General features: G+C 42.4%; 2 protein-coding genes across 2 annotated transcripts; both read right to left on the bottom strand.

Moving 5' to 3' along the window:
* Positions 1 to 922: 922 nt before the first annotated feature.
* On the bottom strand, positions 923 to 3,871 carry COPRS (coordinator of PRMT5 and differentiation stimulator). The gene is made up of 3 exons (XM_066565895.1): positions 3,825 to 3,871; positions 3,060 to 3,311; positions 923 to 1,092 (listed from the first exon to the last, which is right to left on the bottom strand). Exons 1-3 carry the CDS (start codon positions 3,844 to 3,846, stop codon positions 923 to 925), a joined length of 444 nt encoding a protein of 147 aa, XP_066421992.1. The 5' UTR covers positions 3,847 to 3,871.
* Positions 3,872 to 6,359: 2,488 nt separating this feature from the next.
* UTP6 (UTP6 small subunit processome component) lies at positions 6,360 to 16,963 on the bottom strand. The gene is made up of 19 exons (XM_066565954.1): positions 16,828 to 16,963; positions 16,627 to 16,711; positions 15,945 to 15,986; positions 15,768 to 15,860; positions 15,580 to 15,627; positions 14,722 to 14,785; positions 14,169 to 14,287; positions 13,601 to 13,678; positions 13,096 to 13,177; positions 12,023 to 12,104; positions 11,227 to 11,408; positions 10,509 to 10,588; positions 9,696 to 9,773; positions 9,371 to 9,550; positions 8,546 to 8,626; positions 7,703 to 7,812; positions 7,551 to 7,617; positions 7,196 to 7,268; positions 6,360 to 6,632 (listed from the first exon to the last, which is right to left on the bottom strand). The coding sequence occupies exons 1-19, from the start codon at positions 16,917 to 16,919 to the stop codon at positions 6,475 to 6,477; spliced, it is 1,794 nt and encodes a 597-aa protein (XP_066422051.1). The 5' UTR covers positions 16,920 to 16,963; the 3' UTR covers positions 6,360 to 6,474.
* Positions 16,964 to 17,899: the final 936 nt, after the last annotated feature.

Here is a 17,899-nt window from a genome sequence, read left to right as displayed (position 1 = left end):
TCTCATTTGCCACAACACAAACAGCAGAACAGCATCAGGAACCTTAATTCACTACTGTCTGCAGGACACTGAGATGATATGCTGAAATATATATATATATATATATATATATATATATATATATATATATATAAGCAGAGACACTCTCTTTGTCATTGCACATGTGATGTTGCATGAGAATGTAATAAAGACAACTGTGGGACTCTAGGGTAACATGCCCATACACAAGGAGTCTGATGTTGTGACCTTTGGAGAAATCTTTGTTGGGAGGCAGCCTTAAGCACCCAGCATTCCAGCTGGATGGATTATGCTCTCCCTGTATATCAACATATGTATTTGCAAAATGTTATCATGTATTTGTAATTCCTTTATGCTGAAATACATAAAAATAAACACAAAACTTGTTCTCTATTCACCACAGCTGATTTTGTTAAACACCAGCATAAGAATCACAATTGGACTTTAGAACCATATGGAAATACAACAGACAAGGAAAAAGAGTTTTTAAAGCCATCCAAACCAATCTGACAGCATCAAATGTAAAGAAAACAAAACTAAAAGTTGCACAAAAACACAGGGATCAGCATGTCAAAACTGACAGAAGCCTGGCAAACAGGCTGAAGTTTAGAAATTAAATACTTCTCCTGAAGCAATTAATTTGCAACATAGATCTATATAATACAAACAAAAGCTCCAGAAATGCATTGACTCCTTACACCCAGCACCTGCACTCTTGTATCCAGAGCAAGGGTGGGCAGTTTATGAACAGCTCAGAAACAGCCTAAGCAAAACTCTGGAGATGGTGTCGCATTTCTGGCCTCAGGCCCAACTCTGCAAAAGAGCCAAGGGACTTGGCACAGCTCAATCGCTGAAGAACATAATCCAACACAGAAACCAAACTTACTTCTGACCAGACTCAACCTCATTCATCAGCATCATCAAACTGGCCCTTCTCAACTGTTCTAACTCGTGGTGGAAAAACAAGGCAAGGTGTGTGGTGACAGCTTGGGTTGTAAAACCAATCCTCCTTCCAGACATGTGAGCCGAAAAGATTCTTTTCCTCATAGCTTCCGCCGGAGAGATCATCAGCATCTAAAGACAAAATGAAAGGTTTAAACCATGGGAGATACTCAGGAAAGTAGTGGAATAGTGCAGCAGGTTATTATGGAGATCTATGGCATCTTCCAGTTCACTATTTCAATTTGATCTGCCAGCACTCATTAATTAGACCTTAAAAAAAGGCAAACAGAAAACTGAATTTGGCAATGTCTTCATTTTAAGGAAGGTTCATGCCACACAGATAAAACAGTTTTCCAGAAAGCTCACTGAGGTACCTGGGACTTGGAATGTCTGGCACCAGCTCTTACAAGACAGGCAGTTCTTTCACATCTTCCCTGGGAATAAAAGGCTCATGAAACTATTACTTTTATTTGCCTTCCCCCTTGCTGCTGCTTTCATAACACCATCCCAATGAGGAGTCCTACAGCTCTCTAAGAACCGGATCACTGGACAGAATGGGAGGGTTGGGTCCTGGAAAAGCTGTCTTGGAACAACATTGCCACTAGGCTAGAATTAAGCCCAATGGGCCTGTATTTAACCAATCTAGCACAAAAATAGGGCAAAATGTTTTAACAGAAGCATAAAGATTTCTAGCCAGCAGACACTGAGCAAAGAAAAAGCCCAGAGCATGGAGGAGCAGAAGACCCAACACAATATCCCACGTGTCAGCCTTCCAGCAGCACTGCCAAACAAGCCATCACAGCAAGAGCTTAAGACACTTAAAAAGCCATGAAGTGACCAATCAAGCACATTTTTGTATTTGTAGCAGTTAACAACTCAGACACTTGTACTCAGTATCCTTCAGAAGGACCTGAATCCAATAATCACAGCTGCGTTAGTTTGTGAGGATTTAAAGAGCTACAGGTGGGATGAACAAGTTAAATAAAGGGGGAAAGAACAACAGTTCCAGTACAAAATTCAAAACATTCCATAAATTTGAGCATATAAGAGATTAAAATGAAAGCCTAGAATGGAAGTGAGGGAAAACCTCCATAAAGAGAACAGTCTTTTTCTCAGATTACCCACTGTGAAAAACCAATACTGTATTTCCATTTTAAAATCAGAATGGTTTAACAGAAAGGCTGAAAAAACTTTCTCACTTTCTTCTGTTACCAAACAATGGAATTTAAATACAAAAGTTTATTTTAATTATGAGAGTAAAATGAACATATTTCCTAAGCAAAGAAAATTATATTAATTACAAAAAGATACACATTAATGAGAAGAAAATGGAAATGGTACTACTCTACATCAACAAAGACACAGCAGGTTCTCAGTCACTGCTGGCTAAACTCCATCCATCCTGTGCTAAGAACCAGCCTGGCCAACGGAAGGTTGAGACTCTTTTAATATGTGAGTCACCATAAAAACAAGTTACAAACTGAAGGTATAATTCAACTCAAAAGGTGTGAGTGGCACTCCTCCTATTTGTTGCCACTTTTGTCCATGGGACTGCTCATATGCACAACCACTTAGGAGGAACAAGCTTCAACAAAACAAAGTCAAACAAACAAACAAAAACCTCACTCAAAAAAACTACAGTAAACACAACAATCCATACTCAGAGATTGAGCACTAATCCAAACAACTCCATGCTCTAGAGAGACATTATAATGAACAGTCTTGAATTTTCTTGAAGAATTTTTACACAAAAAAGTTAGTTCTTGCACACCATGTACCTTTCTCTTCTGCTTCAGAATAACAAAGATACACCACTGAAAACTTGCTTCACCAGAGAAACTCAACACAAACATGGAATTCACCTCTTTACCATGCCACTCGCTAAGAATTCAATTGATCAAGCAGGAGTTTCATGTGAACTCAACAACATCACCTTTAAATCCTGTATTTGACAACAAAATTGTGCATTACACATCCAGGAGATCAACACAACAAGAAATTACTTCCCAAAATAGAACATGGAGTTACTTAAACACATTCTCCTGCAAAGCACCTACCTCCAACTATCCAAAACTCAAAAGAAGCACAAATGTACTCACCATAAGGACCAGATGCAGACTCCTCCAATTCTTTATCCCAGTCCTCCACCTCATGCTCAGATGCATCTTGCTGCCCTGAAGACTCAGGTACATTGGAAACTTCATTATCCCACACATCCAGGTCAGCATATATATTGTACCAGCCCTCATCAGTAGAGCCACTGACATCACCTTCATTGGGGGAGGTAGAAGCAAATTCACTTTCTTCAGACTTGCCATCAGGCACATTTGGAATATTCTGCAGCAAACATTCTAAAACAAATAGAAAGCACCAACAGGTACACTCAGAAATTAAACAAGAACAATTAAGTGTTCAGCACATAGTAATTCAGAGAGGTACAGAAATGCACTTTGTGACTACTAATATTATTGTAATACATGCAGTTTCCTATCTATTTAATATCACTACAGGGCTGCTTCACATTTCAGATGCTTGGGAAGAGTGGACATAGCCTTGTACCACAGCACCAGCACAAATCAGGATTTTCTTGTTGGAAAATAACTCTGTAAACTAGGGCAAAGGACACAGCAGTCTTGTTTCACCACATTCACCTGTAGGTATTAAAAAAAAGAAGTTCTGGTTTAAAAAAAAAGTCATATTGATTAATTACTCATGTATCTAGGCATACACAAATATCTACATGGAAATAATTTAGTGCAGTAAGTAAAGAGGCATTTCCCATGCAACACCAAAAATCTACTTGAGTAGATTTCTCAAGTAGAGCACAAGTTTCAATATTTGCGACCTACTTTGTTTTGTCCTACCTTTTCTGGGCTTCCAGATCATCGTTTCTGTCTTAATAGGAAGCTGTTTCCCCTCACAGTTTGCAGCCTGAGAGGCAGCAGCCATCACCTACGAGACATTTTTAAAGAATGCAGTAGCAGCTCTGATTGCTCATGAAACTGCTACCCCACGTGTTCCCGAGCGTCTCCATTTGTTCCCTTGATGAATCACAGGTTCAACAACAAAAAGGCTTTCACTTCAGAAGGCAAATCTGCAGAGCTATAGCTAATTATGCTGCTGCGATCGGTCACCCCTAGCACTAACACCAACCCAGAACATCCCATCCCCTCACAACCCCGACCCAAACCGTGCCCCTTTGGGAGCGCTGGCCGCCCGGGCCAAGGGCAGGGCGCGGACTCCGGGCGAGCCCCCACGGCGGCCCCGCCGCCTCCGCTTCCCGCCCCGCACTCCCCGGGACTCCCGAACCTTCGGAGCGCAGTGTGGAAGCACCAGAGGGAATTAAGACACAAGGACTGGTAAAAGTATTAACACTGAACCAACCGCTCTGTGGGAGCCCACGCGCCGAGCAGAACCCTCCAACAGCCCTGAGGCGCTGGACCAAGATGGGTGGAGAGCAGGAGGAAACCTTCAGCTGTTCTGAGGGGCGCGCAGCGAATGGGACAGCGAGTTCTCCTCACACTTCCAGTGGAACAAGGAGGAGCCGGCGGTGGGTGCGGGAAGCCGGGGCCCGCAGGGGCCGCCGCCGGTGGCCACGGGCAGGGCGTGAACTCCGGGCGAGCCCTCACGGCAGCCCCGCCGCCTCCGCTGCCCGCTCCGCGCTCCCCGGGACTCCCGAATCTCCGGAGCCGAGCCCGCGGCCTGGCCTGAGGGCACCATCGACCGCCCGGCCCCGCCCGCCCTTCGCCGCCCTTCGCCGCCCTTCGCCGCCCCTGGGCAGCGTCAGCCGGGCGGGTCCGCGGCTGTGCCCGAGGCACAGGGAGCGGCTCCGGGACGAGGCCGGCAGGGACGGTGCGACTGCTCCCGATCCGGCCTCGGTGCCCGCAACGCCGCCACCGCCCACAGCGCCCTGGTTGCGGATCTCACTGTGCGCAGCTTCGGAATCACAGACGCAATTCGGCTGGAAAGACCTCCGAGATCATCGAGTGCAACCATGACCCAACATCGCCGCGTAATCGAGACAAACATAGGCAAGAGAGCTCTGAGAAAGCACCTTTTCACTCGTGAAGTTGTAAATAAAGTATCAATACCTCTCATGGCTGGGTGGGAGTTTTCGCCTTGCCGAAAGATCACAATTTCCTTCCGGCCTCGTGGTAGCAGCATGCTCAGAACATGAAGAGACAGGAAGCACCTTGGCTGAGCAGCTGTGCAGGTGTCAAGCACAGGTGCTTGCAGGGAATGTGTATCCATGGGGAGAACGGCAAAGTTCTTTGGGGAACCAGAACAGCTGATGGAAAAGGGCCCACTTTCTGAAATTATGGAGTTACCAGCTTTGATGGACTTTAAAAACTCCAACCTTTGCACTTAAAACTTTTAGTTGAGCAACTGATGAAGCAAGAAGTGGTTCAGAGGAGGGAGTAACAGCATAAGAGGCAGGGAGGGTATAAGAGATTATCAGTAAGGAAATCTCAATGTCAGACAATGAGGTGGCAGAGAACTAGTGGGGATATAGGAGATGGCCTGGCTAAAAGCTTGGGAAACAGAAAGGCAGGATGTACTTCAGATCTGGTCACAAAAGGAAGAATCTTACCAGACTGCTGCTCCAAACTATATTCCCAGCTAGTTAAGTTACTGGAACTCATTGTTCGAGAGGAGCTGCAATTTCTACTTGAGTGCAAAATCAAGAAATATTTCCCTGTATTGTCATTATGTCACCCTTCAGTCATCGGGAAATTGCACAAAGGAACACTTGCTTCCTGTTCTTGTACTTTCCCTACACTTCTCTGTTGGTCCAAGGATAGCATTTATGTTGATTTCTCAGGTTTGTGGCTCTGTAAACAACCAAGGACAGCACTCTTTCAAAAAACATTACACGTTTTTTAGGCATGGTGGACAGAAAGTTGAAGTGTAGATAGGGCTTTGCACTCTCACCTCAAGGACATAGCTAACAGATCTCAGCTCCCCTCTACCCTTCATCACTCCCAGGATGCAAACACCAATACAAGGTAGCTGCAGAGACTGTTTCTCTTTTTGTCATGAGGATTACAGATTATTTCAAGGCTAGGAAGCAATAAATACTGTAATTTTACTGATTTCTGATTACATAATGAATAGTGTTTCACTTTTCATGATTCAACTTCATAAGATAAAAAGATGACCTACAGGTGTAGTTTCCACTGGGTTTGGTTTGGATTCTTTGCATTTAGGGGCTGTAATATTAGCTTTCCAGAGTGTAAAAACTGATGCACTAGAACTATCTGAATGTTTAAGCAGGATCAAGAGTTTGCTCTCAGAAGTTTTGATGAAAAATACCCTCAGAGTTTTGCTTCCTCTGACTGTGCACTTGAACCTGCCCCTGGCAGAATCAACATGAGAAATGACTGGCACAGAGAAGATGATTATTTTTTGTCATATCAAATGTAAAGGTAAACTTTAATAAAGTCCAGGAACATATTTACCTTTGTACAAAGAAGTTTAAAAATGCACACTCATGTTGTAACTATGTATAGTTTTTCATAAATGTCCAGTTTGCAATAAAGTGTATTTAGAAACAAAATCTTCCACCAGGTCTCCCTGCAACATCTTCATAGCTCGCCAGTGAATGCTCCCACAGTTTTCTGGTTTGCCTTGGGGATGACTTAGTTCCTCCTTGATATAATCCAGCCAAAGGTCTTTAAAAGAAAAATGAAAGTTCTGGTTAGATTACAACTAGATATTACTTAACAAACATAGCAAGCCTAACTAGAAACTCTTTTTCTAAGTGTCTTTAATATTAATGCAGTAGGGTTTACTTTGTGAAACTAAAATCTCCTTTGCACCTTGAGGAGCACCCTGGGTTCTATTCCCAGCTGAAACAGTAATGTCTGTAGAAATAACACAAAAATAATTGAGCTGTGTACTTTCTTCAAATAAATATTGCAGAAATCTTGATTATAAATATACAGCTCCATACTGTTCATAAATCCAAATTAAAATGATCCACATCTCTTACGCCAGCCAGTGATTTGCTCCTAATTGTGCTGAAGCCATCCCAGTGCCAATGACCCTGGGCTGACAGTGGAGGGTCCCTGCAATGTCCTGCTCTTAATGGCACAGAAGAAACAAGCTCCACTCTGCATGACAGCAAGCACAAGGGCAGAACAAACAGATACCTTTTAAAATGGATGGAAATAAAAGAGGCAGCAGTGAATTAATGAATGAATGAATAAATAATAAAAACCAGAATCCCCCTTACCAGTATTTGTTGAACCAAACTCCCTCAAGGCACGTTCATAGTATTCTCTCAGATGAAGCATTTTGCAGGATTCCTAAAAAAGGAAGGTATTAAAAGGCCACTTATTTTGTACAGAAGTGAATCTGCAGCATGATTAGATTCTGACAAAGAAAGAGAGTCATGGCAATTACACACACACACTGCTGAAGATTAGTTACCATGGAACTTGGGTTTGTATCACATCCAGTGAATCAGCTGCAGAGGACAAACATGAACTGATCACAGACTAACACCACTACTCTGCTTCCTATTTAAATCCCAAGTTAGAACTGTATTTTAAAAATACAAAACATTAATTGGATAGTCAACAACTTACTTGCTCCTTTTCTATTTGGATCATCTTCCTGAAGAAGTCAAGTGAAAATGGACGATTTTCACACAGGCTGAAATAAAATAAGTGACTTTAGACTTAAGGACTTTTAACATATACCCTAGAATAACCAGGTTTGAAGGTATTTTTTTTCCTACCTGGTAAAGAGTCTTTTAGCTTTCTTATAACCACTACTTCTGTAGGTCCAGTCAAGATACATTTCCTTCATAGTCACAGATTCAGCAGGTGTTGTGGCATGTAAGGATCTCTGCAAGTTTAAAAGGAAAAAAACTAACAAAATAAACAAAAAATAAACCTATCATATAGCTTACAATTAAATGGCTCAATTAGTGCTTCTCCCTAGTTAGGCATCTGACACAAAGGAGATCTCCTAAGTCTAAAACTTAGGAGAGTTCTGGAGGAGTTCTCCTCCAGTATTCTATATAGCTGGAACGGGCATTTCTTTAAATCCCTTCATGCAGAGGATTTCACGATACTCTACAAACAGCTGAATTCAAGCTCCCACCTGAAATACCTGTTTTATGTGCTAAATTGGAGAGGGAAAAAACCACAACCCAACAGGCAAAGAGAAAATGTTTTGCCTGACACTACTGAGGAAATCCATAGTGAGAATAAAGTCCTCATTCTGATCTTGACTTTTCTGTAACAAGACTGATGTTTTCACACAAATTAAAAAATTCTCTTTTCCATGCTCAGATAAGCTCTGAAAACAGAGCAAATATTCTAGACCACAAAGTAGGAGTCCATCATTAGTTGTGTTTACAAACATCCATATGCCTCAGAACATGGGAATGACATTTGTGCCTATAAATCTATCTCTGACTGTTTTTTTTAATGCACATAGTTTGGCTTGAAACTCTTTGATATCTACACATCCATGAAGGAACTTCAGTATAAAGCATTTGTTGCATGTTCCATCCACACACACTGTTCCATTTTATTGACACAGACATAAAAGTAGATTTTGATTAGCCAAGTACCTGGTAGAGAGCTTGTGTGTCCTCCTTGCTGTTTGTGCCCTCACTCCATTCCACCCAGAGGGTCCACAATGGCAAAGTGCCCTAAAAGGTCAGCAAATAATCAAATGGCTGAAATACAGTGACTCTGATTTACAGAAACAGACAGCAACACAGCCATCAGGTTCTGTATTACCTGCCATAAAAAATACCCTTTGGACACAGCTCTTGGAAAGACATCTTTGAACTGCACACTGAAATCACTTCTCATTTCCCTCCTCACTTACAGGATAAATCATCCTTAGCTGGACAGCTGTGTTGCCAGGGACGAGAACCAAGTTCTGCACCACTGAGCACTGCAGTACACAGAGGTGACTTCCAAGAACAAAAAGGAAAGAAACCTTTCTGTTCCCTCAATCATTGTGCTCAGGGTTTGAAATGGAACAGAGCAGGAGAGCACACAGCTAAGTCAAGTCCTGAAATACCACACAGGTGTATCAGACAGTGAAGAAAGGGAAACACATTTTTCCATTAAGACACAAACACCAGCTCACTGCTAGGACAATATGGAAAATGTCAACTGTAAGCATTCAGATTTTAAACATGTGAATTTTAAGTGAATTAACAATTCCCTAATACTTGGGAATGTAATTCGCATGTGAAACGTCAAGTTCTTACTTCTGTCCTTAAAAATCGTTAGGGACTTTAAAAGCCTTGAAAACAAAACAAAAACAACAACAAACATTAAAAAAAAAAAAAAAAAGAAAAAGAAAAAACCACAAAACAACCAATCATCAGGGGTTTCTGGCCCAAGATTAATGCATGCAAGTCCATTAAACCAGCACAGACCTTAGATTTCACATGTTTAATGGCTTCTTCAAAACACTGGGTCACATCATCCCTCTTCAGCTGGATCAGCACTCGCAGCCTCATCTGCCACGTTTCCACGGACTGGCTGAAGTGCCTGGTTGCAGCTTCTGCCACCTCCACAGCCTTCTCAGAGAGGCTGGAGTCCAGTAAGAGCTGCAGCTAAAACCCAGCAGATACAGCTTTGTTAAAAAGCAGGGCTTTGAACCAATATAGTTCATCTTTGTGTCAACTCAAAATGGCAAAGGCAGGCACACAAATAATGCAGGAAAGCTTCAGGATCTGTTTCTTCTGTGTCAGTTCTTACCCACTGCTTGTAGAGAGCTTCTGACAGCAAATTGGACTCATGGGCTTTGCTGAACACACTCAGTGTCCTCTCCAGCCTCTAGAACCAACAGAGAAGAATAAAAAGAAAATAAGCATTATTCCTATATATACAAGATTCCAGCATTCCAAGAAGCCCACTGGATTGTGTATCATGTCAATGAAAATCTAATTACACATTACATGTCTAATGCTCTAGGTACCTGCAAACATTCCAAGACAAAGTAGAAATCTGAGTATTTACTTCTCTTCTTTAAGGAGCAAAGAACAACATTGCATTGCTCTTTTAGTGTAATACTAGGGAACCAAGTTGCACAGGAGAATTAATTAATTCACTGAGTCATACCTAAGCAGAGATGCATAATTAAATTACCCATGTGCCAGCACCAAACTTTGCTCAGACTTATTTGCAAGAGTCATTTTAATTCATCCTCTTCTTTGAGCAAGCAGAGGTTTGAAGGACCTGTCAGTGAATTTTTAGGATCCCCTTCAACCCATATCATTTCACAATTCCATAATTAACAAGTCTGCAGTCTTAGTTTTTATCCAAAGAGGTCACTGTACTTTACTGACAAGGCTGATTAATCAGGTCCAGGTTAATCATGTCCAGGCAGGCCATCTGTAAGCCTGGCAGTAAAAGTGATTCCCCCAGATGGAGATTAGGTAATTTTTAATGATAGCCACAGGTAAGTATTTTTGATAAAACGTCAAAATACATTTGCTTCTTGTCTGAGCTATTACAAAAGTCAATAAAAATAGGGATGGTTTGTTAGAATTAATTCCTAATAAACTTTACCTTTTGCTTTAATTCTTCACTGTTGGTTTTTCTGTTGTACCTCTCTAAGCAAAAAGTGATGTAGCATTTCCACATGTCCTCTGAAGAAACAAAGGCATAATATAATATCACACTTCACAGAATCACAAGAATAACAACAAATATTTGTCTTTAAGAAATATAAAGATACAAAATGTGATACAAAGTGTTAATGCCAACTTTATTTTAAAATGTTGTATTTTAAAATAAAGAGAAGCCCTAGATTTGTAACATTACACTTTAAAATTACTCCCCAGTCCAAGCTGCAGGCAGTAACTCTTGGTAAAGAGCATCAAGCTCTTAGTTCAACTGAGACTTTTAAAGATCCCTTCCAACCCAGCTATTCTATGGCTTTAAAGGCTGTACAGCAGCAAGTTTAAGACCACTCCACAAACAGTCCCTTGACAACCTCCTTCACAAGAACAACACCAGAGGCTGAAGCTGGAGATCCACTCCCCTGGCAACTCAAAACCATTTCTTACTCACAGCTGACCAGCAGCAGACACATTTTCAGTAAGCAGCTCCTCCAAGAGCATAAATACATTGGAAAATAACCCAAATAATACATAAAATAGATCCCAAGCATCGAAGAACTGCTTGCCTTCTCTTAGGTATGGTAGAGCCTGCCATCACCTTCAAGGCTTTTACAGGCTGCTCAAGTACCAGAAGGAAATGTTAAAATGCAGGCAGAACATTTCACCTGTTGGGACTGCTCCCACAGCTTCATCAAAGACTGCACAGCACCGTTCTTCTCTCTGGGCCATTTCTGAGACCTTCTTCTGCTTGGTGGAGTTCTCTGTGGGCTGCAGGGAGCCCAGCTCCAGCTCCCGGCGGGCCATGTAGTCCCATGTCAGGGGATCATCAGCGTACCTGGCCTGCAAACTGAACACAACATGCTTGTAACAGCCCACAGCCACCAGTCCTTACCTGCAGGTATGCTTAAGAGGGTTGTTATATTGCTATAGAAATGTAGTTAATTGCTAAGTAACCAAATGCCAGAAGAAAAATATTTTTCCCTTCCACAAGAGAAAGACAAAATATCAGCTTTTAAAAATATTATTTAATATGGATATTCTTCATAAATAACATGCAATGGACAGGGAGCTGTCAAGAGAGATCTTTCTTTTGAGAGGAACAACCAGAGAAACAAAAGATGCAAAAACCCCACCAAAGTACAGTAGGAAAATCCACAGTTCCTGCAATGAATTTACAGAAACTGAGTGCACTAATTATTCAGTGACAACTGTATATTACCTAAATTTTCCTAGCAGCTTTTTAAAGCCCTTTCTGAAATTAGATATCCTCTTCTAAAGATCATGCTTTTGTTTTTCTTGAAGGACTTCACATAAGCCATAACACTTTCTCCCTAGAGGAACAGCCTTTACTTCTGGAACTCCAGTCAATGCACTATAAGTTAGAGTTATAACTTATGAGAATGTGTTTCTAAAAAACCAAACCAAATTAAAATAAAAATGCAACACAAAGCCACAACTCACCTTTCAAGGATTTCTTTTTGCAAATCTTGGGTAAAATCAAAGAGCTTTGCAATAGAGAGCACAGCCAGCTGGAACTCAACACCTACATTTCAAGAAAAGATAAAACTATCAAGTGGAGTATTTGCTGAAGAATTCCTCAAGATATTACATCAATTGCACTTTGTATTTCTGTAGCTTGGTTCCACATGCAAATTTAATCAGCACCTCCTCTACTCCCTCACTTGGCCCTGCCATGAAAACCCTAAATGCTTCACACTCAGGACAGATCTCTCCAAAGCTGCACAAAATAGATGTCCATGAATTGTGTCCATCTTGTATCTCCACAACTTACCTTTGAAAATGCCAAGTGACATGACTGGACATCATCAGATCATTGTGAATGCCCACCAGCCATTACTCACCTTGCTATTTTTAGGTGCTTACAAATCATTTCTATGCCTATTTTTTCCAGTATTTCTACAGAAAATTAAATTAAACCAACTCTTTCTGAAATTTCCTCTAATGTCCTTTTTCTCCACTGATTTTCAATGTTTGTTATTGTATTTTGCCCAGTCTTCCAAAACATCCCCATCTATCATGAGCAAAGATATCTGCTACTAGTTTGCAGTTATTTTACCCAATTGTCTCAATAAAATGGCTTATTTTACCAAGCCTGCTTAATTTCAAATTTAGCCTGGTTTATTATTAGTCTGAATTCTTACTTTTTTGCCACTCATGGTAGCTGATTAGTTGTGACCTAATGTTCAGCAAAGTAAAAAAAAAAGTGTGTAACTCTGAATTGCCCTTCAGTTTTCTTTTTTTAAACAATCAAGTTTGAGGCTGTAACCCAGCACTAGGCCTCTTCAGCCTGAAAGCTGCTGTGCTGGAAGAGATGTCAGCCTGCAGGAAAGACAAAGACATGCAATCAGAACTGCCATTAATTTATACCTGGCATTTAATAGGTTCTACTGAAAAAATGGTGTATTTGAAAAAAAGAATCTCATTGAAGCCAAGTCTATCAGCATTGCCTACTGCAGAACTGGGTTAAAGGTTACAATTTTCTTAATGAATAAGTACAAGAAATGTTCATTCACCTTTAATTTTCTGAGAAGCATCCCTGTAGACTATGCGAGCCATCTCCCCATTGAGAATTTCTTCAGAGTAATTGAATTCCCCCTGAAATATCAAGCATATCATTGAAGAAATTATTGTCCTTTCTCAGCTAACATTTCTGCTAACAGGGAAAGAAAAATCAGAAGATATTAAGGTTTTTCTTCATGCAAGTTTATTTTTATATAATTTGTACAAATCAACTATAAAGAAATGAGGCAGGAAGTTTGACTATTACTTTCCAGAAATTACTGTTAATTTTCAAACTAGGGAATGTAATAAAAGATTCTATAAATGCAAAGAAAAAATAAATGTATGAAATATTGGAACTGAGCATCAGCAAATACTTGAAAAGCTCCACACAGGTGCAGGACATGGACAAAAACTTTCTCTAAGCCATGGTCAAATAAACCATTAATCCAAACCTGTGAATTTCAACATGTAATACACAAGCAGACAATATCTCTTAAGTAAGTTTAGCTGACCTACCAGGTCCATCTTTGCTTGTTCAAATTCCTTCTTTTCCTTCCTCTGTTTTTCAGCATGCATAAGCTCCATTCTGAAATACTGAAAGAGTGACAGCAAAATGAAATTACTCTGGGGATAAATCATAAAAATCTAAGTCCACAAACAGGGTAAAACAAGCTCTGAGGAGATACAAATCAGGACTTTGACACATCTCACAAATGTCCCAGAGCCTTGGTTTTTGAAGGTTTGTGCACCCACCACTATCTGCCCTGTGTATTTGCCCAGAAATTTCCAACAGGTAGCAATGATTCTTTTTTGTCCTTCTTTAAACCTCAACTTGCCCCCAAAGAAAACCAAGTTCCTTAACAAAGACTGGGGATGCCAGACTGAGCCTGACAACTACATCTTAGCAGAGCTTAACAGTACCTTAGAAAGGAATTTTATGGTTGGTTTTTTTAATATTTTTGACATTTCCTGCTGATGGAAAAACAATTTTTTCCAGCTGTCCCAAACAGATTTGGGAAACATGCTGAATTGACTTGCTCTGATTGAACAAGTAGGTGATCATAGAAGAAAAACAGGAACTCACTTCTTGATAAAGTTTGGGGCACTCAGGATGGAAGCGCAGAGCACGAAGGAACAAGTGCCTGGCACTTTCTGATGACAGTCGTGTCTCCATTTCCCACTTTGCTGCCATAATCCACAGTGCTGCAACAGGTGACACAAATAAAGTTATTTAACCTCTCAACATGAGCTCAGCCCCAGAATAAGACTGATTATCTCCCACGTAAAACTGTAAAGCAGACAGGCAGATCCAGGAAGTTTAATCTGGTTTAGCTACAGATCTAATGATGCCTTCAAAAGCCAAAAGGCTGTCATGAGCAATTGACATCTCTTGCTTCTACATCTCCTGAGTCCCCAGTCCACCTGGGAATTGGTCATTCTGACCTTCTTCACATCTCTTTATGACTGCTCAGCACAAGCCCTGTCAGAGCCCTTCTCTGCAGCAGCAGCAGCAAGGCAAAGAACACAGAGTAGGAACTTCAGCCCAACAGCTTGAACTGAGGTCTACAAGAACTTAAACCAACACCAGACAATCTATGCTGAGGCATTTATGCAGCACTCACCATTGTGTTATTTACCTGGTTTATTGGAATGAATGGCCAACATGGTAGAAAACACCTTACTGAGTTGATGTTTTGCATTCTGTAAAAGAAGCAGTTTTGTTTCACCCCATCTGGCACTGAACTGAACCCCCAGCAGAAGAGTTTCAGTAGGAAAGGTCACAAGCTGTAGTACAATTGCTCAGAAAAAGATGCTTCTCTGCTACTTTACCTACAGCAGAAAGCTTCTCATATTTACTCACTAGTGACCAGCATTTAAGTGTCACCACATTGGAGGAGCATGGCTTACTCAAATTTCTGAACCACACAGCCAACACAAATGTTGCCCAAGTCCCAAACCTATGGTTTCACTGCCCTGCTCTGAGAGAGAGATTCTATTTTCCTTTGGCCACCTTCACCACCATGAAAAGTCACCTTCTTCAGTGCAGAAATGACAACACTTGAATGCTGGTAATAATGTGAAGCCTTGCACAGATAAGTTAATCAAGTACAGAAGTGAGAGAATTAGGCTTTTCAGCAGTCACCACAATAGATATTTGGAACAAAATCACAATTCACAGACAAGTGAATCACTCCCTCCAGAGAAGGTATAACCAATATTATGGTTCTCACAAACCAACTGGTATTCCAGATTTAATGCAGTCAGCCTCACCTTTGCCCTTGCAAGCATCAAATTTCATACTAATTCACTGTCAGACAAACTCTACACTTACATACATCAGTGAAAATCCCAAGCAGCTCCAACAATACTATAAAAATTATTTCAGTATTACAGCATGTAGTAGTAAAGTTTGTACCCCTATCTTTAAATCAAGTTTCAGATACATGAATAAGCACCAGTCTCAACCTGGGTAAGATTAGGATTTGAAAACTCACCCACTGCTTGCAAAATGCAACATGGGAAAGCCAGAGCTGGACATCATCCTGTTGGAAATCAAAAGAAGAAGAGAATCAACCTCACAATGTACAAAATCACTTGTACACTGACCAACAACACACCCTTGCTACAATGACCTGGCATACAGAAAAAAAAAAATTCCAAATCTCAGTACAAATAAACTTACTTTCCATTTCCCTGTAGCTCGGTTGAACAGGCTGTGGACTCTATGCAGAATAGAGTGCTCAATTTCATCCTTCTTAAACGAATATCCAATGCGCTAGGAGGAAAAAAATACTGATTGCATTGCAATAGAAGATTTGGCATAAAGTATTTTGCACTCTTTAACAGCTCACAAACTTACTGCTCTTCTTTTCTTGATCAGTTCCAGCAGATTAACTTCATACTAGAATAGGAAGAAAAAAACATTTAACAGCAAATGTGGAGGCACATAACAGCAAGGCAAGAAAAAACTACATCAAGTTTGTTATAGATGATCAGGTGGACAATAAACATTACATTCAGGAAAACATAAGCAGTAATTTTTGGCTGAATCACTACGTTTCTAAGACTTCTAGTCCTGCACAGGGCAGCCTAACAATCCCACCTTGCGCCTTAAAGCGTTTCCCAAACACTCCCTGAGCTCTGTCAGGCTCCAGGCCATGACCAGTCCCTGTGCAGCCTGTTCAGTGCCCGACCACCCTTTCAGGAACCGTTTCCTATTACTGAACTTACTAATTCCCCTTAACTACACACATCAAGGAATACATTCCCCCTTTACACAGCACATCAGGGGACCAGGGGCTCTACATCCCTGGAGAGACAAGAAACTACAGGAAAAGGTCACAACACTGGAGAAGGCTGACCCCAAACTCGGGCACCAACTCCTGGCTACACTTCATACCCTGGTGCCAACAGCCGCTCACAGGGGAGCACCAGGGACCAGCTGAGGAGAGGTTCTCCGTTTTCTGCCCTTTTTCCAACGTGACTCACTACAAAACCCGGGTCTAACTGAGCTGGGTCGCTCCGCTCTGCCGCTCGCCTACCTGGATGTAATTAATGAAATCCTCCTTCCGCAGCGCTCTCCGCTGGATTTTGTACTCCAGAGCCGAGGCTTTCCTCAGGACAGCCCTGCGGGAACGGGAGATCAGCGCCCGGAGCGCTCCCGGCCGCACCACGTGCGCCCACCCGCCCGCCCGGGCCCGGCCCCGGGCCCCGGCCCCGGCCCCGGCCCCGGCCCCGCTCACCGGATCTCTTTGTGCGTGAAGAGCCCGACCCGCTCCAGCTGCTCGAGCTCCGGGATGCGATCCTCCAGCCGCTGCTCGATGCGCTCTGCCATGGCCGCGGGGCTCCGGTCTGTCCGGCCCGGCTCGGCCCAGCCCGGCCCAGCCCGGCGCGGCTTCCGCCCGCTGTCCGCGCCGCTTCCGCGGCCGCTGCGCCCTCTGCCGCCCCCTGCCCGGCTGGCGGGGCCAGGACCGCAGAGCCTCCGCGGACTCGGTCGGGTTGGAAGGGACCTCTGAGGATCGCCCAGCCCGACCTCCCTGCCCAGGCAGCGTCACCTGCAGCACGGGACATGCAGGTGGCTCTGGAATGTCTCCAGAGAGGGAGACCCCACGGTCTCCCTGGGCAGCTATCTCCAGTGCCCTGCCACACTTCACAGAAAGAAATTCTTCCTCGTGTTGAGCTAGAACTTCTTGTGTTTCAGTTTATGGCCGTTGCTCCTCGTCCTGTCACTGGACACCACCGAAAAGAGTGTGGCCTCATCCTCTTGGCATCAGCCGTGCAGCTAAACACGATGGCATTGGGCAGGCTCGGTGGTGGGACATCAGCCTGGATCTGCTCCAGCACTTTGCTTCTTGGTGGGATTCCTCCAGGAAAAAAGGCTCTTTGTCTCTCACATGGCACCTTCATTCTTTCCACCTTCCAAATTTTTAAGAAAAAATCATCTACTGTGAGGGTGGTGAGGTACTGGCACAGGTTGCCCAGAGAACATGTGGGTTCCCCATTCCTGGAAATGTTCAAGGTCAGGTTAGACAGGGCGTAGTGGACGGTGTCCCTGCCCATGGCAGATTGTTAGAACTAGATGATCTTTAAGGCCCCTTCCAACCCAGAACATTCCATGGGTCTATGAGTCTGAGAAAATTAACAATAAAACCAGGCAACAGTAAATTTTTGTTTCTGAAATTAGGGATGTTCCAGAAAATATAAATTGAGATGGGAGATAATTTATTGTGAAAATCGCTTAAATGCATATTATCCACAGCAGTATCTGCTGCTTGGCTTTGACTTGTCACTGCTGTCACTGAGCTGGTCAGCCAC

Source organism: Molothrus aeneus, chromosome 26, assembly GCF_037042795.1.
Source record: "Molothrus aeneus isolate 106 chromosome 26, BPBGC_Maene_1.0, whole genome shotgun sequence".
Taxonomy (NCBI): domain Eukaryota; kingdom Metazoa; phylum Chordata; class Aves; order Passeriformes; family Icteridae; genus Molothrus; species Molothrus aeneus.
Note: the sequence above shows the minus strand (reverse complement) of the source record. Positions and strands in the feature narration are given on the sequence as shown.